At 38.5% G+C, this 27,953-nt stretch overlaps 1 protein-coding gene and 1 long non-coding RNA gene across 2 annotated transcripts in view; one reads left to right on the plus strand and one right to left on the minus strand.

Annotated features, from left to right (window-relative positions):
* Positions 1–1,780: 1,780 nt before the first annotated feature.
* The window catches only part of LOC123872435, a 43,971-nt gene continuing 17,798 nt past the window's right edge, over positions 1,781–27,953 (minus strand). The window contains exons 5-15 of the mRNA XM_045916719.1: positions 23,671–23,784; positions 22,682–22,807; positions 21,306–21,434; positions 19,608–19,737; positions 14,403–14,525; positions 13,430–13,519; positions 12,510–12,633; positions 12,149–12,237; positions 11,189–11,318; positions 10,048–10,139; positions 1,781–2,364 (exon numbers count right to left, since the gene is read on the minus strand). Of these exons, the coding sequence (XP_045772675.1) occupies positions 2,206–2,364; positions 10,048–10,139; positions 11,189–11,318; positions 12,149–12,237; positions 12,510–12,633; positions 13,430–13,519; positions 14,403–14,525; positions 19,608–19,737; positions 21,306–21,434; positions 22,682–22,807; positions 23,671–23,784 (1,306 nt within the window). The 3' untranslated portion in view covers positions 1,781–2,205. The remainder of the gene's footprint in view (positions 2,365–10,047; positions 10,140–11,188; positions 11,319–12,148; positions 12,238–12,509; positions 12,634–13,429; positions 13,520–14,402; positions 14,526–19,607; positions 19,738–21,305; positions 21,435–22,681; positions 22,808–23,670; positions 23,785–27,953) is intronic.
* Positions 12,782–26,872, plus strand: LOC123872444. The gene is made up of 3 exons (XR_006797480.1): positions 12,782–12,792; positions 14,893–14,902; positions 26,816–26,872. It is a non-coding gene; the product is annotated as an uncharacterized LOC123872444 (long non-coding RNA).

A 27,953-nucleotide genomic window follows, 5' to 3' on the forward strand; every position in this document is an offset into this window, starting at 1 on the left:
CCCCTAAAAAACTCTGTAGAGTTAGTATCTTGTGAAAATTACCTACTGGAAATAAAAATCCAAATAATGTCATTAATTATTTATTTCTATCATCAATTACAAAATTTTATTTAATATTATTTATTTTTTACGCATTTTGTTCTTCCTAGCTTACAATAATTTAAAACTTATTTTACTACAACATTCATTAAAATCATTTAGACTTAATTGTTATTATGATTTCTGTTTTAAATAATTAATGCATAACAATAAATATATAACTAACCAGTAAATAACTAAACCCATATTTGAAAATATCCACTTGAGATGTGAAAAGTGTGTTTTTCATTTTCATACATTGAATAGTCTATGTACATTGATCATTAATTTCTATTGTTTAATTCTTTCTAAATCTTCATTTATATTTTAATAGCTTCTGCGGATAGTTAAATATTTCTTAAATTTTTCTTAGTTTCTGAAAAAAGTTTTTGATTTGGAACAGTTTTGGGGTGCGAATTGTTTCATAAAAACCGTGCATTGCGGGGATGGGTCAATCAAATAGTCTTTTTGGCTATTAAAAGTCGAGGTTATCTTCCAAATTCATTTAAAGGATAGTTCATGCTGAAGTGGCAGTGGGCAGGCCATGCCTGTCGTAGAGGCGATGGCCGTTGGAGCCGGAAAGTCCTTGAGTGGACACCGTGTTTAAGCAAGCGTAGTGTGGGACGCCCTCCAGCACGATGGACCGACGATATAAAGCGGCTGGCGGGAAGAAGCTGGATGAGGAAGGCTGAGGACTGCGTGTGCTGGCGCTCTATAGAGAAGGCCTATGCCCAACAGTGGATGTCCACAGGCTGATGATGATGATGATGATAGTTCATGGTTCAATTGAATGTCTGCAGATGATTTACAGACCTTGGGGTCCCAAGGAAGGTCAGCAAACGCGTCATAGGGAGCTGCTGGATTCTGGTGCCGCAAGACCGTGGCGTGTGAATGTCCCTAAGGAGAACTATGTGCGGCTGCGTTCGTCTATCGGTTAGCGATGACGATGACCATGAAGACGAGATGATTCATGAATTAAATGTCATTTAACTCTTTGTACTGTTCAATTGTTTGCGGTTACTAACCGTGGGTAGAGTCCCTAAGATGTCTGCTACAAGCGTATTACCTTAGTCCTAGTTAGGTTCCTTTTTTTTAAGAATTAAACTGCGTAAGTTCAAGAGACTTATCCAGGGGAATTTAACAAACCTTACCCAACATACACGCCAGTGTGTCAGCCAAGTTCCAATAAGTTAGGTCGACTTGCACCAACCTTTTATGCGTTAAAGTTAAATTTCCTATCCCTGTCATTTTTTTGTCAACCCTGGAATTTTGACAAACAGTGCCCAGCATTACTTTAACTAAACTATACCAAGCAGTTTGATGCAAATGTACCGAAGTAGGAATAAAAATGAAATATTCAAATGCCATATTTTGTCAGAAAATGCCGAACATTTTGAAAAATGTTATCTTTTTGAAGTTTGAATGTTTTCTTTTTAAAAGCCAAAACTTTTTAGATCCCAGAAAGATTTTACTGCAACACTCTGGCGTGACCATCATTTTACTGGACTCAATTTTATAGCCATCTACCTTTCAGGACTTTTGATTTAGTTTTATTATGTACCCATTATCCAAATAATTAAAAGAAACTGGGGCGCTTAAGTTTTATGATGCTAAGCTATACACATATGAAAGTGTAGTGTAAGTACCCAAATAAATGATTTGAATTCGGAATAATAATAATAAAATCAGTTGGCAAAAAAAGTGCGATCACTCTGGTAATAGCCTAGTAATTATGCATCCAAAGTTTTTATTCTGAGATCTTTAGAGTATACTCATACTTTGACCTTGCTTACATCGAGTTGTTCTAAACAAATTCAATAAATTAATTGGAGACTTTAATAATACAAGAATTCTATGGAGTCTTGTGACTAAATTAGTTTAATCTACACTTGAATTTGTTTCGAACAACTCAGCGTACGACACACAACGCAGTTAATTAGAACGATCGCTCGAGTTAATTCTAACTATCTGATCTCAGGCTAAGATCTACCCAGCGCACTTTGAATTTGCTCAGACTACAGTTTTAAAACAAGAGAGCATTCGTTGGCATAAATTTAACTCGTTTTAACTGAAACTTAAGTTTGAGCTAAGTCAAAGTAAGCTGTCAGCCTCAGCCTTAGAAATAATTCAATTTTTCTTGGGCTCTGGTTGGTATCTCGGCGAGGAGCGGCCTTGCGAGTGAATCCGGGCGAGGAAGCTAGGCGTGCAGTCCAACGAGGCGGTGGGTCTGACTGGTGATGGACCGTTTCTGCCTTCCAGCCAGTATGTTGTCATCTCACCTTTACCCTGTATAAGAAAGAGACACATGTAAACAAATTCCTGGGGCACCTGACAGAAGCTCAAAAGAAGCTCTCTCATGTGGACAACAATAATAATGTCTTCGTAATTGAATTTCGGCTAGTGCCCATAGAGATTAATCATCTACGCGAGAGATACTATGGTGCTTAAATGTGTGCGTAAACGCAGGTACACTTTCTACTCTAACACTAGAAGATCGATATAAAACAGCAATCCTACGCGACCAGAAAGAAATCAGGCTCAGAAATCATATAAATAGTCTATGGGATCAGAACCGAAAATTTATAATCTCCGACGCACGGGAAAAATTTCATCGCTTACGGCATTGGACGAGAAAACTCTCACCATCAATTTCTAGTGAGCCATGAACCGCACCACACGTATCCTACTTCTACTTGCGTTAAGACACATCAAGAAAAAACAGAAAAGAAAGAAACTACTTGGCGCAAAAACTGAAAAGACCCTGACTGAACGGAAATACGTCGTCGCATCGCAAGCTTGTACGGTGCGCCACCATATCGGAAACTTACACAGTGCATTGTGCGACGTCGTAGATTTTTACGACCCGACGTCGCATCGCAGTGTTGTGGTGTCAGCCAAAGCCAACTTCCTTCACGCTTCGTTAGGGCCTCTAACGCTCTAAAAATGCTCTGCGCTGCGCTCTGCCATATGTGCGCCACATATGGCAGAGCGCAGCGCAGAGCATTTATCACAGTCAAAATATTATCGACATTGTCCTCATTGAAATAATATCTAAAATCAATTATGCATCCGTGCGGATACTCGCGCATCCGCGCGCAGTACCGCGCGTGCTCGCGCCATTCTCTGGTAGAAATTCGCGTAATGTGTCACGCGATTATAGACAATTTCGCTGGCATGGTCTGCGCTACGCTCCGCCATATGTGCGCCGGCCCTTAGTCCGATTGAGTTAGAACTTTGTACGTTTTGTTGATACTTGCTTGATTTGTAACAAAGTATCTACCATCAACGGTGGCACGCGAGTCGCATACTGAACGCATGCCAGGTTTGCTAGTAAAACAAATCTCCCAAAACCCCATCATCTTCATCGGAAAATCCGCAACAGTTTATGATGTCAGGACGTAACCTTGACATTTTCTAGTGACTTAGGGAAAGCAGGCTTAAAACGTCTGCAAATTTTTATCCTGAGTCATAACAATTTGGTACGCGTAAGCTTTTAATTGCATAAGATTACTTGTATGACAAAATATAGAGATGACGTAGACTATCCAAAAAGTATTTCGGAATTTGATACGTTAACCTATTGACCTTGACCACCTCAAGAGATAAATTCTAATCAGACAACGATTTCAAAGTAAAGTATAAAGCATTAAATGAGTCACTCCGAAAAAGAAACCCGGTCAAGTGCGAATGGGAATCGCACACGAAGAGTTCCGTACCATCGTATAAAAAACATTCTTTTTGAGACGTTAGCACAATTTTTCCTTCACATGTGCTATGAGACCTACCTAGCTGCCCATGATTCTAGGTCAACGTGAAGTACCTTATATAAGTATTTATTGACAGACAGACATACAATAAAGCGATCCTATAAAGGTTCCTTTTTTCATTTTGAGAAACGAAACCCTAAAATGATTCCATGAATTTGTATCACACTGACCATAGTTATAAGTAAAAGAGAGTTGCAACGAGCGAAAATTTCTAGAGTAGTGCGTAAAACATAGAAGTCGTTGTAATCAGATTTACATCTATTACATATAATAAAATTGTAGAAAAGTGGTGTCTGTACAATGGAAATATATAAAAAAAAGTAGCAGGGGTTGTTATTATATCGATGCCGAACCCGAAATTGTAATTAATTTTTTTTTGTCTGTTTGTCTGTTTGTCTGTGTGTTTGTGCACGCTAATATCAGAAACGGCTTATTCGATTTAGATACGGTTTTCACTAATAGATTGTAGTAAGCTTCACTTAACATTTAGTGTTTATTTCATGTCAATCGGTTCACAAATAAAAAAGTTATGTCAATTTAAAGAATCACGCTGCCCGAAAAGTCACTATTCCACGCAAACGAAGTCGCGGGCACAGCTAGTCTATTATAAGGATAATACAGTTAAGTAACATGGTGTCTCGTCAAATACGTGGTGGTATTTTACGGTGTACGTTTGGGGTTTTCCGGGTTTTTGAGGCACAATACCCACCTGAATCTTTTACTCTCTTTAATGTGTGTGTGATGTCAAATGAAAGAGGAGAAAATTCTGAGTTCACGAATATATCTAAATGTACAACAATATTAAAATATACCAAGCGACAAAAAACTATTTTACTCTATCCTGATACCCTGTAATAACAAAGCTTTTTCTAGGTTTCTAGGGGCAGTAAAGACAGTATTTATTTTTCAGAGGTTGAAATTATATTTTGTTGGTCTATTTTATGACTCAATCGGGTCAAAGAAGTCAAATATTTAAACAAAATGTCATCTATACTAATATTATAAAGAGGAAACCTTTGTATTTTTGTATTTTTGTATGTTTGTATTGAATAGGCTCAAAAACTACTGGACCGATTTCAAAATTTCTTTTACCATTACTTAGAGGGATTCTTCCGAATCCGTATAGGCTATATTTTATCCCGGAAAATAGAAAAAATAAATGTCCACCCGTGCGAAGCCGGGGCGGGTCGCTAGTACTTAATAGTTTTACATTTTACTATGATTGTAATAGTGTTTAAAACGATACTCAAATCTATCAATGTTCTCGACATGTGCAAATTCGTGCTAAGCCTACTGTAAATTGGCACACCTCGAAAACTTTGGTAACTCATGTAAGTTTTTTAGAGTTTTCGGTAGTGTAGTTTAGTGGAGTTCAGTGATGTGGTGTAGTTACGTAATACATATCTATACATATAATAAAATTGTAGAAAAGTGGTGTCTATACAATGGAAATATATTAAAAAAAAGTAGCAGGGGTTGTTATTATATCGATGCCGAACCCGAAATTGTAATTAATTATTTTTTTGTCTGTTTGTCTGTTTGTCTGTGTGTTTGTGCACGCTAATATCAGAAACGGCTTATTCGATTTAGATACGGTTTTCACTAATATATTGTAGTAAGCTTCACTTAACATTTAGTGTTTATTTCATGTCAATCGGTTCATAAATAAAAAAGTTATGTCAATTTAAACAATCACGCTGCCCGAAAAGTCACTATTCCACGCGAACGAAGTCGCGGGCACAGCTAGTATAATAATATAAGTACTAAAATATAAGTGCATAATATAACTATGTGGTGTAGAGTGGTGTAGTTACATAATAACTACAATATGTGTGTATGTATGTAACTGCATAGGTCAAGATCTAACCGCATAACTTATACGACGAATGACGATGATTATGATAATGATATCAATGTTATTGTTCTAATCATTACCCACCACGTGGTGATTTCTTATGTTACGCTCGCGCTGGGATTTTCCGTATTTAGTGATATTTGCCTCGAGGAATACCTACCTAAGCATTACTCAACCTATGTCAGTCAAATCTATTTTTAGCTCTTCTCAAGAGGAAGTTTAGTGTTTAAATTATAATCTTCAGTAGATCTTATGGATACGGTAAATTACTTAGATGAGTAGGTTTAGTTGGACTTCGTCTGTGTTGGTGTTAGCTGGCGGGCGTGCTCTGCCTTTTTGGAGTGTTTTTTTTTTGTTAAAACTGACTGGAAAGCGCTCTAGGGGGTGCCGTGTGTATGTCAGCGAGCGCCCGCTCAGACGGGGTTCATACTTGTATAGTTTAACTAACTTGTTACAAATAACTACAAACTTGACATTGGCTAATTCAAATTCAAATTCAAAATGTTTTTATTCAATTAGACTTTTACAAGTTCTTTCGAATCGTCAAAAGCATCTACCACTGGTTCGGAATGCCTTTCCTACCGAGAAGAACCAGCAAGAAACTCGGCGGTTGCTCTTTTCAAAGATTTGATATACAATATTATGCCATGTATAAAAGCAATTGAAGTCCTGCGCATTGCTGGAGCGAATCGAAGTTCAAATCCACGCTTTTTTATCATTTACATAATCTTCGATAGTATAATATGCTTTTCTCAAGAGCATATTTTTAATAGATTTTTTGAACCTGTGTAAAGGCAAGTCCAAAATTGACTGAGGAATTTTGTTATAGAAGATTATACCCATTCCCACAAATGACTTTTGGACCTTCCTGAGACGGAGCGTAGGAGTCGCAAGCCTGTTACGGTGTCTAGTCAGCCTGTTGTGTAGATCGCCAACCTTCTTGTAACTAAGAATATTTTGTCTTACAAAAATTATGTTGTTGTAAATATATTGAGAGGCTACGGTAAGGATACCTATTTCCTTAAATTTTTCTCGAAGTGAATCGCGTGGTTTTAAGTTATAAATTGCGCGTATTGCCCTTTTTTGTAATACAAAAATTCTCCCAATATCTGCCGCTCTACCCCATATTAAGATTCCATAAGACATAATACTATGAAAATAAGCAAAATATACTATCTTTGCGGTCTCCACGTCAGTTAATTGTCGAATCTTTCTAACCGCGTAAGCAGCAGAGCTTAGTTTGCCAGCAAGAGTTGATATATGGGTGCCCCATTGCAGCTTCGCATCTAAGGTTATCCCCAAAAATGTAGTAGTCTCTTCTATTTTCAAAATATCATTATTTATCCTTAAATTAATGTTACTTGTGTTCTTGGTATTGGGCAGTGCGAATTCAATACACTTAGTTTTTTTTGCATTTAAAAGTAGATTATTTACAGTAAACCAGTGAGTTACCTGAGATATGGCACCATTTATATCGTCAAAATTGTCCTTATTTCTATCGACTTTAAAAATCAAAGACGTATCGTCAGCAAATAGTACGATATCGCAAATATTTTGGACTACATATGGTAAATCGTTTATGTATACTAAGAACATGAAAGGACCTAGAATAGAGCCTTGAGGAACACCCATTAGTGAGGCTGATCCGGATGACTTCACATCATTCACACATACTGTTTGAATACGATCACTAAGATAGGACGCAATGAGACCAAGCGCAGTGTCTTTGATTCCATAGTGGCTCAATTTAACTAAAAGAGTCTCGTGCTCAACGCAATCAAATGCCTTGGATAAATCACAGAAAATACCAATGGCATTCTGTGACCCCTCCCACGCATTGAATATATGCTTTAACAGCATTGCGGCCGCGTCGGTTGTTGATCGACCTTTAGTGAAGCCATACTCATAGCCATAATCTTTGTAAAGCCAGACGAGAGAGGAAAAAAAAGGGTTTAGTCATTGTGGCTAATTCTATTCTATATCATCTCTAAGCAGGTCACTGACTGGTAAATTATTACAAAGCCCTTTGCAAACAAACTGACAGTTTTAATTTTTTTGTATAAATGGCAATAACTTAATAAGTACTATGTATATATTCAATGTAGGCATAGCATGTGTTAAGGGCATGATAACTTGATAGAATGGACCTGGACGCGATGTCAAGAAACAGGTTTCGTTTAGGAGGGAAGGGTTTGGGAGAAAATGTTCCACTGAGACCATTTTTAGGTGAGCCAGGTTTTAAGGAACCGGGAGAGTATCTAAACCTCAAAAAGAACAAAAGAAACACAAAGAGCTCAAGAAGGAGGAAGCTTCTAACTGTCAACATATACGGTCCACGGTCAGATAGAGTCCTTGAGTTACTGTGAGCACCAGATTGCCCGTTTGAGATTTGCAAGAAATTATGCATCCTGGAGACAAGTGATCTGGGAGTAAGTTATTTTCTTTGATGGACCTCTGATTTTACGAGGTATATGGTGAGAACTGACGCCGACAAGTGCTAAGAAGACCAATACCTATGCAAATAATTTACTTCTTGAATGGAGACCACGTACCGAAACAAGAAACGATGGAAGACAAACATCCCGTGGGTCCGATGACATAACCAAGTTTGCGGGAAAACTTGGAGGAGGCTCGCCCAACGCCTCCGTATCTCAAAAGGAAAAGCGGAACCCTTATAGGATCACTTTGTTGTCTGTCTGTCTGTCCGTCCATCCGTCCATGCGTCGTGTCTGTCAAGAAACCTATAGGGTACTTCCCGTTGACCTAGAATCATTTGGCAGGTAGGTAGGTCTTATAGCACAAGTACAGGAATAAATCTGAAAACCGCGAATTTATGGTCACATTTGTCGCCCATGAACATTTGCAGTACCAGAGGAACCGCCAGTGCGTTGCCGGCGTTTCAGCAGTTTTTTATGTCAACAATGGAAATATAAGGGTTTACAAATCTCGTGAAGATTCCTGGCTGAACATAGAAATCCCTCTATGAGAGCAGTAAACGAGTACGACCTTTGATGGTAATGATAATATTATAAGGTTTGTTTGTAAATAAAATAACTGTTCAGGAAAAAATGTGAAAACCGGTTTAGTTCGATCCGGTTGTATTGGATTCCGACCATTACGCTCGCTGGCGTCGTCGGGTAGGTAACGTGGTGGTAATAAGCAAATTATACGTCTCGCACGTGTTGTAAACCCGACTACTGCGGAAAACCCAGCTTTAGTTTGTGTTTAAAGCGGGAAACGACAATTCTATTTGGGTTCCGTATATTATATTTTTAGGGTTCCGTACCTCAGAAGGAAAAACGGAACCATAAGGGTTCCATTTTTCCTTTTGATGATCACTTTGTTGTCTGTCTGTCTGTCTGTTTGTCCGTCTGTCGTGTCAAGAAACCCCTACTACCCGTTGATCTAGATTCTAGGTCAACGGGTAGTAGGGGTTTTCTAGAATCATGAAATTTGGCAGGTAGGTAGGTAGGTCTTATAGCACAAGTAAAGGAAAACATTAGAAAACCGTGAATTTATGATTACATAAAAATAAACTAATATGTGTTTCAATTTTCAAAGTAAGATAACTAACTATACCAAGTGGGGTATCAAATAAAAAGGCTTTACCTGTGCATTCTAAAGCAGATATTTATTTATTTTTATCATAATAGTTTTTGATTTATCGTGCAAAATGTCGGAAAAAATACCCGACTACGGAACCCTCGGTGCGCGAGTCCGACTCGCGAACTTGACCGGTGGCAGCAGCGGTGAGGATAGGCGAACTTGGCCGGTTTAAAAAAAAAAAGCCATTTGACTTTAAACTTTTGCTGAGGAACCCTAAAATATGATAATGTGGCATATAATAACATCGTTTGCCAACACGTCCAATATAATTGAGCAAAAAAGAAATTACTTGATAATAAAATCGGTTCGCGCGATAAGTTCTTGAAAGCAATTGCAAGAAAAAATGGTTGGTATTTAAATATATTTGTTTGGTTTTTTATGTTAAACACGTGCTTTTAGAATAATTATTTGACCTAGTATGGTAGTTTCTAACCAACCATTGCCTAAGTTGCTTCGTGAGGTTTTTAGTCGGTAGGAGTCCGACATAACCACTGCAAGGATTTTCTTTAAAAAAAAGTATCGGGTTTCTAACATAATTTCATTTTGAAAACCACGCGACCGACTACCCAAAAAAGTAACGTTAGGTACCGTAAGTAATGACCTACCTAACCAAGGTACCATGTACCTAATGACCTTAGGTAATGACTACCCGAGTCTAAGTAATTTTTTCAGGGTTCATGTAGGTATCTAGGTATCCATATTTCTTTATTCCACCATAACTTCTAACTGCCTTCTAATTACCTTTACATCGACGACTCCTCGCGGTGTGGTGATGAATAGGCCAGTCTTGTCCAGAGCTCGCTTCACATCTTCCGATATTTGTATCTTCATTGCTACAATGAAAAAGAAAATCATCACTGGAAAGTTGAATTTTTGTTTGAAAAATGATTTGCGTAGATACGCACTTTATTGCATACCACACAAAACTGTAAGTATGTATAATGAATATAAAACAGAAACACAAGAAGAAGTGGGGTGCTTTCTTTTATTTAGAATCCAAGAGAATAACTTTAAAAACATGGTCTTTATAGTGCTCTCTATCCGACTAGCAGTATGGATTGTATCGCCAAAGAGGCAGTATCGCGGTATCGTCGTATACGCCAGCTACGCACCATCCTGTGTGGATACCGCTCCTCTTGTATTATGCCTAGTGAACAACTTACGTTTGCCAGTGCTTTACATCTGGCTGGCAGTGTTGATTGTATCGCCAAAGAGACAGTATCGCGGTATCTTCATACCCATTATGCCAGCTACGCACGTCTTGTGTGGATACCGCTCCTCATACATACATCTAGCGACTAACTTACGTTCGCCAGTGCTCTCCATCCGACTGGCAGTGTTGATTGTATCGCCAAAGAGACAGTACCGTGGATTTTCGTACTCACTATGCCAGCTACGCACGTCTTGTGTGGATACCGCTCCTCATACATACATCTAGCGACTAACTTACGTTCGCCAGTGCTCTCCATCCGACTGGCGGTGTTGATTGTATCGCCAAAGAGACAGTACCGTGGATTTTCGTACCCACTATGCCTGTTGCGCACGATCTTGTGTGGATATCGTTCCTCATACATAACATCTAGCGATTAACTTACGTTCGCCAGTGTTGTTCGACTGGCAGTGTTGATTGTATCGCCAAAGAGACAGTACCGTGGCATCTTCGTACCCATTATGCCAGCTACGTACGATCCTCTGTAAATACCGCTCCTCATACATAACATCTAGCGACTAACTTACGTTCGCCAGTGCTCTCCATCCGACTGGTAGTGTTGATTGTATCGCCAAAGAGACAGTACCGTGGATTTTCGTACCCACTATGCCAGTTACGCAAGATCATGTGTGGATACCGCTCTTCATACATAACATCTAGCGACTAACTTACGTTCACCAGTGCTCTCCATCCGACTGGCAGTGTTGATTGTATCGCCAAACAGACAGTACCGCGGCATCTTCGTACCCACTATGCCAGCCACGCACGGCCCCGTGTGGATACCACTCCTCATACATAACGCCTAGTGACAAAATAGTAACATTTGCATACTTAGTTATTTATTTGTCGATTTAAAAATAATAATCGACAAATCAATTTTAACTATATTGTTTTTTAACGATATTGTGCGAGAAAACAAAATAAATAGGTATTCTATTCTATTTAAAGTTTAGTATGATTATTGGTAAAATTAGTAATTGTTATGACGAGTTGTTGCTTTGATATAGGCATAGTAGATGACGTGGAATGTAAGCCGAAGGCGTGATCTTTTTAGCCTTCAAAATACAAGCATGATGAACAATAGAAAGCGGTCTTATCATGCAAAGCTGATGATGATGCAGATGGAGTCCTTTTATTCCTAGGGCTGCAACAGTTGTTTTCCATGTCTCCCTATCTTTGGCTGCTGCCTTGCATACTCAGCGGCCTTGGGATTAAAATGACCTCTAAAATGTCTGATAGTGGCTTAGGAGATATAGGAGTTTTGAAGGCAGCCCCTTCACTATGGGCCATCACTCGCATACTCTTAAGTCTTAATACTCCGTCCACACACTGCCCGTGTGGCATGGGAAGGAGCGAGGAACGGAGGCAGAGACGTAGCATGGACGCGTTAATCGCATGTTCCTCGTTCATGCCCATCGCTCTCTATTTTGTCGATAAGTATGCAATAGCGCACAGTTTCGACGTCAATCGCGTTGCAAAGGCAAGCGCATGGCAAGCGACCTAGTGCGCGGCGTCGCGAGCGAGTAGAGCAGTGTGTGGGCGGGGGGTAACTAATGATTAAGGAAACTGTAGCAAATGTTCAAGTTAGATAAGTGATAAGCGTAAACACTGAGACGAATATTACCTAAGTACCTGATCGGGGCGGTGCGGCAGACGGCACATGGACGTCGCCTCCAACAGTTCCAATGCCATACTTGCTATCTCAGTGGCGTGCTTATTACCTGAAAATAAAGAAAAGATACCTACTTTATCATTCCATACTAATATTATGCGATATAATAAAATAATAGCGAAAGTGTGTCTGTCTGTCTGTCTGGTAGCTTTTCACGGCCCATCCGCTTAACAGATTTTGACGAAATTTGGTACAGACATAGCTTGCATCCCGGGGCTACATAGGCTACATTTTAGCCCGGAAAATCGAAGAGTTCCCTTGGGATTTTAAAAACCTAAACCCACGGTTTATATAGGTAATTTAGGTTTAACAAAAACTTACCATTCCTAACAGGAAGCCCAGACGCGACCATGTAGGAGTCTCCAATAGTCTCAATCTTGTACACGTCGTAGCATTCAATTCGCTCGTCGAACAGCTTGTACACGGAGTTCAGGAAGCTTATCACCTGAACAAAATCATCATCATCATCACACCATCAACCCACCGTCGCCCAGTGGGGTGACGGTGGGTTGTGATGTGTCAACGCGGTTTTTTTTCAAGAATTTTGGCAGAACCGTCGAGTTTGCACGTTTCCTCACGATGGTTTCTTTGACCCATAAACCAAGTGATATTATCGCACCTATGGATGGACTTTCGCGCATAATGGTACTGATTCTGTTGGCAACTAAGTATTTCTATTCGCATCCTCTTCTTGCTAATGTAAAATGAAAAGGACAGACACAGTTTGACAGTTTTAAATTTGATTTAGAGCTGTCAAACGTCGCGACTTTAGATGCCAGTCGCGAGCCTATTGTTTAAATTTGTAGTGTGCATGTCCGCCTTTTTTTAGCAATATTAAAACGAGGAGGATGCAGATACTCTAAATTAAGTTTAGAGAAAGACGAAGAAAAGAGAATCAGGGCGATCGTCTGGTAACAGAACGACGTATTTCTATTGCCGCTATAATATAAAAATTCAAAAATGGCTCTCTTAAAATTTTTAAAAAAATTAAAAAGTGTTATTTTTTGTACGTTCTGAACCTTTCGTGTGCGAGTCCGACTCGTACTCAACCGATTTTTTTCTCAATACCAAACTAAAATCTTATTAAAACTAAATAACTAGATTAAATCGTCTATTAAAGTTTAGTCTCCACAGTTACATAATATTGAATCACCAAAGGTAGCATTTCACAAAATTTCACAATATTGTGATGTCAATAAGTTAAGTAGTAGGTACATAGGTGGGAACGTCATCGGGTTTACCTGGTAAGGCGTGGACACGGCCGCGATGGCAGTAAACCCCACTATGTCACTGAAGTACACGGTCACTGACGCAAAGAACTCGGCTGGTACCTGCAAGTCGTTTGTACATTATTTACTAGCTGACACCCGCGACTTTACCCTCGTGAATTTAGGTTTTGAAAAATCCCGCGGGAACTCTTCGACCCATATAATCGAGAGGTTGGTAGTTCCGTGGGAGGTGGAGGATTATTTTCCTCTTTTTTTTAATTTATTTATTTAAAGACACAAAAAAAAATCCTTATATATCTTTCTGCACCGCAGTTTGTTGGCGAGTTACCGCTCAATAATATCATAAGCCATGCTTTATCTAGCCTCTAATGTTAAATATTAAATACATACTTACTTAATACTTTAAAACAGTTTACTAAAGTCAGTCAGCGAAGGAGTCCCTAACCTTTGACCCTTTGCACCTTTGAACCTTTCCTGATCCTTGCAGCTTGCATCTGGACATTACAGTGAAATTAACGCGCGATTTTCTGCTAGATTTATATGATTTCTGCCCTTAAGAGAGCTCTCTCCGTCACTCGTTTCATACAATCGTAGTTCCAATTTCATTTGAATATTAAGCAACCAAAGTCCATGAAATTTTGCAGACATATTCTAGAAACTAATATCTATGTCTGTGGTTTTCCAGATTTCTGTTAAAATATTCGGTTTCAAAGTTACGCGGTCTTAAAAATTTTCATACAAATCTTTGAGCCCCTGTAATTTTAAAACTACATATTTTTAGAAAAATCTAAAACACCACAGACACAGATATTAGTTTCTAGAATATGTCTGCAAAATTTCATGGACTTTGGTTGCTTAGTATTCAAATGAAATTGGAACTACGATTGTATGAAACGAGTGACGGAGAGAGCCCTGTTAAGATCGACTATTTTATCGATACAAATACCTAATAATACCTATACCTCAACAAAAATGTGTAGTTTACCTGTTGAGTCTGTTTTAGTTGTTTAGCGACGCTGGCCGGCAGCATCTGATAAAGCAGAGAATCGCTCAGTTCTTTCTCATACTCCAACTCTCTGGCTTTCTCTGACAAGTTACGCGCGTACACCTGAAAGAAGAAGGACGCAATGACCTTTAATATTATAATTTGTACCCAATTTGATTAACAGCTTTTTTGTTTTTCCGCGTAAACTAATTTCAAACTAATGTGGACCCCACACGCGGGTCCTGCATGTCGATAATGATGGTAATCAAGTACACATTAAGTTGCGATTTGAGACTCCAAAGAAACCCGAACTGTTTATAGAGTTTTTCCTTTTAGAATCAACTAGAAGATGCGCGCAGCTTCGCCCGCGTGGATTTCGGTTTTTTAAAATCCCGTAGGAACTCTTTGATTTTCCGGGATAAAAAGTAGCCTATGTGCTAATCCAGGATATTATCTATCTTCATTCCAAATTTCAGCCAAATCCATTCAGTAGTTATTGCGTGAAAGAGTAACAAACATACACACACACACACACACACACACACATATACAAACTTTCGCCTTTATAAGATTTCCTTAATATATCAATTCCAAAATGTGTAGGTATGTCTTTGCAAGAATTACAAAAGCTGTATCTAATCATTTTTAATTTTTATTTGATCTTAAGTTAGCCCTTGACTGAGTATCTGTGACTGAGTAACAAGTAGGTAGGTAGGCACGGAAACATTTAAAAAGATAAAGTTGAAAACTAAAACCCGACTGCGATCTTCTTAATAAACGCTGAAATATTATAATAAAATTGTTTTTCTGTCGCTTGGTATATTTTAATGTTGTAGTACATTTATATTTATGAACTCAGAATTTTTTCCTGTTTCATATGACACCCCACTCGATACAATAGCGAAATAAAAAAATTTTTGAGACCCCACTTTTTTTTCATGTAACATCCGTTTGGTCAAATTTTTTCGTATAAAATGTAGACAAATTGATTGACATCTCATTCATCAAAATCGGCCCAGTAGATTAGGCGCTACGGTGGAACACACAGAATCTGGATACAAACATACATACCCACATACATACCCACATACATACATGCATAGACTGCTAAAATCATAACCCTTCCTTTTGGTTTTGCCTCAGTCGGTTAAAAACATATTTTCTCTGGACAGGAAAAGGTTGAGAAACACTGACGGTTTTCTCAGTGTTATGGTTAATTCATATTAATGTTGTAACATGTTAAACGTATTAATGTAATTAAATAAATTATGTATTAAGTAAGTCCCGTATGATTTATCAATGGAGTGACGCAAGGCCGTCGGATCAATGACTCTGTTACGTCCGCCGCGTCATTGTTACGTCGCTCCATATCAGAATAATTCTCTACTCTTGACCTTAGCTGACCGTGGAGTCCATTACTGTGATTCATTGGGCAGTAATGCTGTACTGTTTACGTTTTTATCTCTCAAGTGAGGTGACCCGTCGGGAATGTGCGAAAGTTTTTTTTTAATTCCGTTACAAGTCAGCCCTTGACTGCGATCACATCTGTTGGTAAGTGATGATGCTGTCTAAGATGGTAGCGGGCTAACTTGGAATGGGTGTGGATCGGTTTGTACACGGCATCGTACCTGCCGGAATGTTAAATCGCTTGGCGGTACGATTTTGCCGGTAGGGTGGTAACTCGTCACGGCCGTGTTCCAGACTAGTCCACAGTCTATTTAGAAATTATAGCGGGAATCGAACTGGAGACCTCCTATTTATAATAGAATAGCACACCCGCCGGCGACGCCAGGAATATCTTTCATGATAATTTGGAGATTATATTTTTAATTGCGTGTTAGGTTACACAGCCCAGTAGCAGAAAACACAGCGTTAACGGATCCTCCACTAGGTAAACAAAAAACACCAAACGAGTCGCAGGAAGCCGCTGAGTTAAGGCGGTGCAAGACAGTGGTAAATGGAAGTCCCTACAAGAGATCTATGTCCAGCGGACGACGTCTATTGGTTGATGGCGACGATGATGATGTGGCCCAGGTATTCGAGTTTTTGGTTCGTAGGGGCCACGTAAAGCAATTCAATTCAATTTATTTACTTGCAAGAAAGGGCTTTGAGAGTCATTCAATTCAATTCAATTTATTTATTTGCAAGAAAGGGCTTTGAATGTCCCGACGTAAGTATAAAATATATGACGAATATACTCGTACTACGACGAATAATTAGGACAGTAAAATAAAATTGTGGTGAACATTCAAGGATAACAGCGGTTTTTTACGTAAAGTTAGGTACATGAAATTCCTAGCGATCCAATCCTATTGTAGCATTAACAGGGCTCTCTCCGTCACTCGTTTCATACAATCGTAGTTCCAATTTCATTTGAATATTAAGCGACCAAAGTCCATGAAATTTTACAGACATATTCTAGAAACTAATATCTGTGTCTGTGGTGTTTTGTATTTTACTAAAAATGTGTAGTTTTAAAATTACAGGGGCTCAAAGATTTGTATGAAATTTTTTAAGACCGCGTAACTTTGAAACCGAATATTTTAACAGAAATCTGGAAAACCACAGACATAGATATTAGTTTCTAGAATATGTCTGCAAAATTTCATGGACTTTGGTTGCTTAATATTGAAATGAAATTGGAACTACGTTTGTATGAAACGAGTGACGGAGAGAGCCCTCTTAATGAAAAAGGTTGATGCGCACGTTGAATCACTATGTATCGGGAAAAAATGGATATTTCAGACCGTTTGGGGTTTTCCTAAGTTTTTTCTAATTAGTTATTTTGTCATGCAATAATACGAATGCAAGGAAAATTGTGAATAAATTAAACTGACCTACACTGACCCTTGCTGCATGGAATGCATTTTTCTCATGAAACGTTTTCACTAGAATTCGTATCATCTTCATCATGATGATCAACCCATTTCCGGCGCACTACTGAGTACGGGTCTTTTCTCAGAATGAGGAGGGTCTAGGCCATGGTCCGCCACGCTGGCCCAATGCGGATTGGCAGACTTCACACACCTTTGAGAACGTGGAGAACTCTCAGGCATGCAGGTTTTTTCGTTTCAGTTTCATTTCGTTTTCCTCACTAATATTCATATTCTTTGGCCGGGGTCATTGTGGGACCACCCAAGTTTTTTGTAATAATGATATCGAATATAGTTTTGAGGTGCCCGTTTATTACTCGCTACTAATATTACACTAATATTATAAAGGCGAAAGTTTGTATGTGTGTGTGTGTGTGTGTGTGAGTATGTTTGTTACTCTTTCACGCAATAACTACTGAATGGATTTTTTCTGAAATTTGGAATAGAGATAGATAATATCCTGGATTAGCACATAGGCTACTTTTTATCCCGGAAAATCAAAGAGTTCCTACGGGATTTTAAAAAACCGAAATCCGCGCGGGCGAAGCGGCGGGCATCTTCTAGTTAGGTATAAAAAAGTAAAATATGTTAGTTTGTTAGTAGGTAATGTTATAAATTTAGAACATTCTTTAACTGATGAATAGCTACTTTACCCTGAACGTTAGCCTACCTAGGTCACGCGGACACAGTCGCGGAAACTGCTAGTTATAAATATTTATGAGATTAATTGTTGCTATGAGATTAAAATAACCACAGATTTACCATGGGTTTATTTATAGCAGGATATTCATGTGGTATTTCCAAGAATCGCGAGATTCCTGATTAGATGGGATTACGTGTCGATTTCGTAACTTTTTTATTTTATTGATAGTGTTAAAATGTATGCGGTTTATACGATCACACCTGATATTTGTTGATTTAGTCATATTATGATGGATTATACCTACCTAAATAAATGATTAATATGAGCTTTGCCGAACAACTTTTCGGCAGTTTTACACTGAAAGAAATTATCTTCTGACTATACCGAAGATACCTTTCTGGTTCGTCCTTCAAGATTTAGGCCTTTAAAAATCCTTTAAAGACCTAAATCTACCTATATCTAGGTCAATCTTCAGGTTTATAACTATGTCCATGCAAAAAAATCTGATTAGTTAAGTGAATAAAGCACAAACAAACACACTCTCGCATATTATTAGTAGTGATAAGTAGGTTATGTATCAGTCAATTCTTTCAACAATGAGTGAACAAAGAACGATTGATATCGATTGACGAGCATAGTATAATCAACAATAATGTTTTTCATACCTCTCTGAAATAAAATAATAAAAATACTTAAAGTGTATGTCTGTGGTAATGTGTGTATACTGTATATGTATATGTGTGCTATAAGAGAGGATTAAAGGTATTTGTTACTAAAGGATGCCCGCGCGTGGATGTAGGTTTTTGAAGATCCCGTGGGAACTGTTTGGTTTTCCGGGATAAAAAGTTGTCAATAACATGGACGCAAGCTACCTCGGTACCTTTCATACAAATCGGTTGAGCGGATGAATCTTTACTTTAGGAATCTCGTGAGAACTCTCTGATTTTCCGGGATAAAAAGTAGCCTATGTTCGTCCCCGGGATATAAGCTAACTCTGTACCAAATTTCGTCAGAATCGGTTAAACTGTCGAGCCGTGAAAAGGTGGCAGACAGACAGACAGACACACTTTCGCATTTATAATATTAAGTATGGATTAGTATGGTGACAAAGATTTAAGCTATTGATCCTATTAAAAGCCCCATCCGGTGAAGTCAGCCGGATCTGCGCGACGGATGGTCGCTACCCTTGGATAAAGGATCGGATGCGTCATTTGGGCTTTTCTTTCGTCCTCTTAAGTAAGTACCTATTAAGGTTACCTACATTCTTATGAAATGAGAATCTTATTTTTATTACAACCTAAAGTCACCAATGATGCAGCGGTTATATTATGGACAATGTGTTTTAGGAATATTGACGGTTCAAAAGCCACCCATTGCACTATTGTCGTATTTACTCATAGAACTTTTATAGCTATACACATATTAGTTTAAATGCCTCGATGGTCTAGTGGTTAGCATGTTTGGCAATGAATGACGAGGTCCTAGTTCGATTACCGGGTCGGGCTAAAAATAGTTAGGTATTGAGTGTTTTTGTCTAGAATTTCTAAGTATTAAATTAGCCCGGAATTAGAAAGTTGGTGGTGTTTCATCCCCGTGCTTTTGGGAGCATGTAAAGCCACTTTATAGGGTACGCTAGAAGGCAGAAAAGGATATAAGGCAAGAGATTTTGCCATTATACCATAGTCTCACCTGTATAGTATTAACGGCGTTCCTGACCAGTGCTATGATGATGGGGGACACCACACACACAAGGATGAGGATACCAGCACAGGCCGCCTCGCTTCGACGTGCCTCTTGTAAGCTGTGGTTCACGCCCTCTCTATGAAGACGAAAAGATAACATAAAGCTTCAAAGGTCATCAATCAGCCTGTTTGCGTCCACTGCTGGACAAAGGCCTTCTCAAGAGCGCGCTACCACACACGGTTCTACGCCTTTCTCATCCACCCACTTCCCACTACCTTCTTAAGGTCGCCGGTCCAGCGGGTTGGAGTTCCTCCCACAGTGCGCTTGCTGATACGCGGTCTCCACTCCAGAACACGTCTGCCCCAACGGCCAACGGTTCTGCGACAGACATGACCTACCCAGTGCCCACTGCCACTTCAGCTAACTAATTCGTTCAAAGGTACTTTTTAAACTCCGATGCAACTTATCCCTTGTTTGTGATCTCACCTAGTGAGGTCAGACAGACAACATAGTGATCCTATAAGGGTTCCTGTTTTCCTTTTGAGGTACAGAACCCTAAAAATGAGTGAAATTGCTATTACTTAAACGTTTATTGTACATTTTTAACATCTTTAATTTTCTTGGCAGCGAATCGGCAATTCAGTACAAAACCAGATTTTCAGGGCACTTTGTGAGCAGAGCAATTCAAGTCACGTTTCAAATAAAACTCCCAATGTATACTTTATTACTAGGCACCAAAATGAAGCTTTATAGGTTAAATTGGAAGACTGAAAAGATTACTTACTTTAGAAAATTTAAACTCTATTGAATTTTGGAGCTCTACTTTTACTATTGTCCTATGCTTGAATAAAATCTTTTAGTAGTAAACTAGCCGATACCCGTGACTTCGTCCGCGTAGATTTAGGTAGGTTTTCAAAATCCCGTAGGAACTATTTGAATTTACGGGATAAAAAGTAGCCTATGTGTTAATCCAGGGTACAGGTAATCTATCTCCATTCCGAATTTCAGCCAAATCCGTTCAGTAGGTCGTTTTTAACCAACTTCCAAAAAGGAGGAGGCTCTCAATTCGTCGGGATCTTTTTTTTTATGTATGTTCCCCGATTACTCAAAGACCCCTGGACCGATTTGAATTTTTTTGAAATAATTTTGTTTAGCTACACGTGTGATGTACCTAGGTATGAAGTCGGGCGAGCTACAGTCTTGGATTTCTAATTTTATTTTAATATGCTCGCTCGACTTCATACCTAGGTACATTACACGTGTAGCTAAACAAAAAATATTTTTAAGTGTTTTCGGTTTTTGAAGTCGGTTTTATTTTTCTTTTGAATTTTTTTTGTATCAAACATACGCACAGACTTTCGCCTTTATAATATTAATGTTATAAATAGCTGAGTTGACCCTACCTGGAATGTAATCGGTAATCTTCCGGTTACAAGACCACAGAGTTTATTTCAGTTCACCTGGAGATAGTAAAAATATTGTTTTCACAAGTCTGAGAAGAGCCTACAACCAGCTCAGCCAGGTATTTTTGTTTTGGGTGATATTCAAATAATTATATGCTTTAGTAGACAACCTTCAATGGATCTAATAGAAACTGAGTTAGCGAATCACCCCGCTGAAAACAGTGGTCATTAAACCCACACCCCTTTGGTTTCTATACAGGGCATCGTATCGGATCGCTAATCCCGATGACAATAATACTACCTTATGTATTCTCTCAGTTGCTTTTGTACAGCTCTCAATTTTCCAAGTAAAGTGGCGGTCTGGTCGAAGTATTCTATGGCTGCACTGACACTTCCAGCCTGATGCTTGTTGTCCACTATCTGTTGATTCCTGGAAGTCATTTCATTTTATTAAGTGCCTCTAGAAATATTATGTTTCACTTTGTTAAGATTTAAGGTATCAACAATACTGACTTCCGAAAGGTCGGTGGTTCAAAGTTCAAACCCCAACCATTGCACTATTGTCGTAAGCACTCCTGGTACAAGCTTTACGCTTAATTGGAGGGGAAAGGGGAATATTAGTCATGATTAGCATGGCTAATATTCTTTTTAAAAAAAACTATAAACCAAGTATAAAGCTACACCCCAAGAAGTAAATTAGTAGGTAATTAGTTAATATAATGTTTTTTTAAATGCACATGACTCCGGAAAGCTGGAGATCGAACCCCGGTCCCCCCGAATCAAAGGCAAAGGTCTCTCTACTAGGCTATCATGGCTCTGACTATAAACCAAAATACTAGGTACTCCCAGATATAATATTAAAATAAGAAATACTACATACTACGCCTACTATAAAATATAAATGTCGTGCCAATATATTTGGAAAGTTAAACCATTTATATTCTTTTACAGTTAACTCCACGTTAACCCGGTCCTGGGATTACATTTTTGTTGTTCGAGATATTCCCGAATAGCAATAATGTTGCTCACGAATTCAATTTCGTTATTTACAGTCCATTGCAAGATTTCAGCCCGTGCCTTGAATTAATGTGTTTGTTTTCATACACATTATCACATGTAATATGGAAATTATGCCAGCCTTGAGAGTGCGGGTACATTTGTTTTTGAGTAAACAAGCTCGTCAAGGGATATGTGTGTATGGCCCTTGACATATCTCATTAACACTTGTAAGCTTTCACCCAATAAGGCTCAGAGATTGAAAATATAGAAGTAGGTGTATGTTGGGAACCTAATTTGGAACTAATTTAGTTATAAGCTCTTTGATGAAATTTTTTGTCAACAAGTGTAAATTAAAAAATTTATAACACCCCCGACAAGTGAAGGTTACAGTAACTAGAAAAGAGCTGATAACTTTCAAACGGCTGAACCGATTTTCTTGGATTATAGCTAAGAACACTCTCGATCAAGCCACCTTTCAAACAAAAAAAACTAAATTAAAATCGGTTCATTAGTTTAGGAGCTACGATGCCACACAGATACACAGATACACACGTCAAACTTATAACACCCCTCTTTTTGGGTCGGGGGTTAAAAAGAACCATATTCAGAGTATTTTCGAGTAGACCTCTCCTTAGCACCATGTGACTTATGTACCTAAATGATGTTGACACCTCTTACTTTTTCTCCAACACTTGGTATTCGGGGCTGTCCTCCTTAATATCCATATGCAATGGTATGAGCGACGGAACCAGGTTCAGAGTGTTGTCAAGCAGGTCTCTACCTAGCACCATGTGGCTTATGTACCTAAAATAATAGGTAATTTTACTATCTACAGGCATGAAACACTTTGCATCATCATTTCTCATACACATGCCTAAGGTTTGAAATACTCTTCCGCGATCTGTGTTTCCTACCAATAACAATCCGGGTATCTTTAAAACAAGAGTGAATAGGCAGGCATCTTCTAGGTCAACGCGTTCCATCTTAGACCACATAATCACTTTCCATCAGGTGTGATCGTGGTCAAGCGCTTGCTAATAATGAATTTAAAAAAAAAATACTTTGATGAGCTTAAAATTATCTAACGGTTGATCAATGAATGCCAAAAATCACATCACAGATTGATGGATAGACATCATTAATGGCACTGGATAGGTAGTTGATTGATACACAAAAGCCACCAGATTAGATAACTGGATAAGGTCACATAGGACAGAAATATAGCGAGTAGTAAGTACACTGAGGCAGATCTGGGCTCACAAAGAACTGTTTCGCTAATGGCAGTGATAATAATATTTTTTTGTTAATATTTTCTTCAAATCAGTTTTTTCTTTTTTCTTTTTCATCGGATTCTACTGCATAATATGGTTATGTCATGTCACTAGGCAGTGCAAAAATATTAGGTATCTAGCATGTATCTAGATATTTTTTGACGATAATTTTTCCACAAATAAATTAAATCAAACAGGTAGTTCTCAACTATAAGCAGCTATATTTTAGTAACTCAGATTTAAATCCTTAAAAAAAATATATTGTAAAATAGATTTTTTTACGAGCAAAGTCTAATCTTTTCAAATAATATACACTTATAAGAAACCAGTAGCTCATAGCGGTTTTAGTTAACATAAGTGACTCGAATTCTTTGCTCGTAAGTTTACTTGACTTACTTCTCATGCGCCCTTGCTTGTAGATAGCCACGTGCAAAATAATTGATCCCCAAAACTGAAGCTATGCCTTTGCATTCTATACTCCGAAGCAGGTTTTTGAATCCTACCAGATATCTGTAAAAGAAAATTACTTAAATTCCCATTTATTTTATTTTATCCATTTCAGACCACCTCTTATATTAAATCACTAGGCTTTAGACGTTAAATGGGTTAATTAGGTTAGGAATCCTGTGGGAACTCTTTGTTTTTCCGGGATTAAAATTTGTCTTTGTACAATCCTGGGGATGTAGGTACCTAAGCTGGCTCTGTACCAAACATCAAAGTCGGTTAGATAGGTAGATACACAGATAGATAGATTGCCGAAATCATCCTCATCAGTTTTCTCATTCGTAACTTTTAGTGGCGCGTGCGCATATGAAATCATCACCATCAAGCAGTCATATTTGATCTAAGACTTGTCACAATAATTAATACGCGTTGATTACATATGACTAACTTTGTCACTCATGGGTCTCATAGCGTTAACTCGATTAGACGATCGCGAGTGTCTAACTAGCTAGGTACATAAATATATTTGTATGTCTGTGAGTCATGTGGTTCGATACGGGTCACCTATGTACGAGTATGACTCAGTCGGGAACAAGGAAAGGGATACCTATTGTCGTCAAACATAAAAGTATAGATGATGATGATATACTTGTGCTATGCTGATTGGATGTGTAATAGATACTAACCTGTCGCGTAATATACCTATACTAGCCGATGCCCGCGACTTCGGTTTTTCGAAATCCCGTGGGAACTCTTTGATTTTCCGGGATAAAAAGTAGCCTATGTGCTAATCCAGGATATGATCTATCTCCATTCCAACAAACAGCCAAATCCGTCTAGTAGTTTTTGCGTGAAGGAGTAACAAACACACACACACACATACAACCAACTTTCGCCTTTACATATAATATTAGTGTGAAGTGTGATAGTGTGAAGTGTGATTCCAACAGAGATAGAGATAGCCTATATAATGCCAACGGTCGATATTTCTCGACCTTCCTGTAGCAATGGGCGCTGTGGTCTTATAAGCGGAAGGTCCCGGGATATCTACTCATATGTCCCGGGTTCGATTCAATTTCGGAATTGATTATTTTTAAATTGTCTCTGGCTTGGTCTAGTGAGAGGGTTCGGCCAAGTCAAATCATTTAGTCCAATTGGTTTTGGGTACATTTTACACTTTTTGATTGTCAATTGTTGAACTTGTAAGATAATGATGAAATGGTGATAATTAATTACGTTTTAACTTAAAACTAAGCTACGTGGGTTCCAAACGCGCCCAGGTCTGATATTAAGAGCCCACAACAAACTCAGCTGTGGCTAATTATACCACCCTGCCGGCAAAGCTGTGCTGCCAAGCGATTCAGCGTTTCGGTACAATGCGATGTAGAAACCGATAAGGCGTTTGAGAAGACTGACATAAAACTTCCAAGTTAGCTCTCTACCATCTTAGACTGCATAATCACTTACCACAAGATGAGATCACAATCAAAACCTCAGTAACTTGTAATCGAATTAAAGAAAGGAATTGGAAAAACTCATTGCAATTGCTTTGGCGTGTAGAGTGCTTAACGACCACGTTGGTTACATGTTGCATAAAATATTCATTCGTTACCTGCACAAGTAACTAATGGTCACCGGAAGCCAGGTGACACTGCAGATTTGGCAATTTGCCAAATGCCAACTAAAAGTAATTTGGCCGCGTTACCTTGCACGAGTTAGATAGAGCGGCCGTACACGGGCAGTTTAAAGTACTTCATGACTGAACGCTTCAAGCTGTGACTGAATAGCTATACAATCTTCCTTTCAATGTCATGAGACAGCTGATCATTCTAAAATGTAAGTATATGAACCACTCGAGCAGTCGTTTTCGAGCAGTTGACAACCGTCCAACACCGATTGTGACTGCTGTGTAGCTATAAAATAAGATTCACATCTCGCCAACGTTGATAAAATTAATTTTTTTTTTTAAATGGACCACTAACTAATTACAAATGTATGGACTCCATTGAGTCCATACATTTGCAGTTAGCATTCCAATTTTCCAAGCCTTTCGAAATTATAATCAGTAAAATTTTTGACTTTAAAATAAGGAATTTAAGATTCCTTTTACCCTGACGATTTTGTATTTTGACTTCAAATTCCTATCAATATCAGTGAGATCTGAAATCCCATACACCATACTGAGCAGTTGCGACTCGCAACCAGTTCAAGTGATCAGTCAGTGAGTGGGGATGTCAACTGCTCGGGCAGTTGTAGAGTGCTCAATTGTTCGAACAGCCCGTGTACGGCCGCTCTTATCTGGCGAATTTGCTGTCCAGCTTACTACTAATTTGCAATTACGACATATGTAAAGATTTATGACCGAATACTTTATCTCAAAGTACTTAAGGGGAGTTCACCTCAAACTCCCACGAGCGCATTCCATACAAACGTAGTTTGATTCTCATTTGAATACTAACGAATCAAACTCAATGAAATTTCATAGACAGGTTTTAGAAAATGAAATCTGTGTCTGTGGTTTTCCAAGTTCCCGTAAAATAGGCAGGTATATATGTAGTTCTTTTTTTGCTCTCTAGTCTGGCTTTACAAAGATTAGCCAATGTCAAGTTTGTAGTTATTTGTAACAAGTTAGGGAAACTATACAAGTATGGACCCCATCTATGCCGGTGCTCGCTGACACACGCACGGCACCCCCTTAGAGCGCTTTCCAGTCAGTTTTAACAAAAAAAAAACACTCCAAAAAGGCAGAGCACGCCCGCCAGCTAACACCAATACAGACGAAATCCATATGTAGTTTCAAAGTTACACGGGTAACAAGATTTGTAAAACTTTGTATGATTTTTTAAGAATTATTTCAAACTAGCCAATGCCCGCGACTTCGCCCGCGTGGATTTAGGTTTTTCGAAATCTTGTGGGAACTCTTTGATTTTCCGGGATAAAAAGTAGCCTATGTGCTAATCCAGGATATTATCTATCTCCATTCCAAATTTCAGCCAAATCCGTCCAGTAGTTTTTGCGTGAAGGAGTAACAAACATACACACACACACACACACATACAAACTTTCGCTTTTATAATATTAGTGTGAAAAACATTAGGGTCCCTAAGGTGCTCGAATGGTGACCTCACATATGAAGAAGCGCAGCGTTGGAAGATCCACTACTAAGTGGACGGACGTACCTAAAGTCAAAGGAGTCGTACGGAGGCGCTGGATTTAGGCGGCGCAAGACTATGGTAGGTGTCTCTATAAGAAACCTATGTCCAGCAGTGGCTATCGACAATGATAATCATAATGATGATGATATTCACCATCAATACTTTTTTGGATCATAATAGGGATGATGACTATTAGTCAAATTAGTGACTTTTTATCAAACGTCAAAACACTGGCTTAGTAAGGGAGTTTGTATGAACCATGGTATGAACTTCACAAATGTGACGACATAAACATTTGCCATAAGTTGACCCTCTTTTTTAGTTAAATCGATAATTTAAAATGGTAAGAATACTTAAAACTAACAGAAGACGTGGATTTTACGTATTTTGGAAGACCCTCTATTTAATAATTCCTAAGAAATAATTTATTTTTGACAAAGGCATCATCCCAATTGCAGGGTTCTGTGTAAAAATTCCTATTCTTCCCAGTTATTAAAATACCAATCACTCACGCAGTGTCGATAAACTAATCTCCAATTAATCCTAGGATCTAGTTATGATATGACGTAACGGATGAACTATGAAGTAGGTCGACAAGTAGATTATCTCCCTTTGATCCAAGATCTCTATTTAATTAAGTTATGCTTTGTCTTTGTATCGTGTAATTAGATTAGTTGTAGAAAATGTATTGAACGCAAGACTGAAAATACAATGAATATATTCTAATCGGACTTTCACGTTCATCTATTATTCGTTAGGTTTTTTAACCCAGGATCCTAGGAAAACCTACCATCGTATGAGAGCAGTGTTATGCGTGCGTATAGTATACTCAGAGTTAAAACGATTACTAAAACCAGACAAAAGGCTTGTCTTGATAACGTTTAGAACCCATGAAGTATTTTGTCGATAATCATAAAATTATGAACGACTAGAGGATGCCGGCGACTTCGTCCGCGTGGATTTAGGCTTTCAAAGATCCCGTGGGAACTGTTTGATTTTCTGGGATAACAAGTTGCCTATGTTAATTACATGGACGCAAGCTACCTTGGTACCAAATTTCATACAAATCGGTTAAACGGA

The sequence above is a fragment of the Maniola jurtina genome, chromosome 15 (genome assembly GCF_905333055.1).
Source record: "Maniola jurtina chromosome 15, ilManJurt1.1, whole genome shotgun sequence".
NCBI lineage: Eukaryota > Metazoa > Arthropoda > Insecta > Lepidoptera > Nymphalidae > Maniola > Maniola jurtina.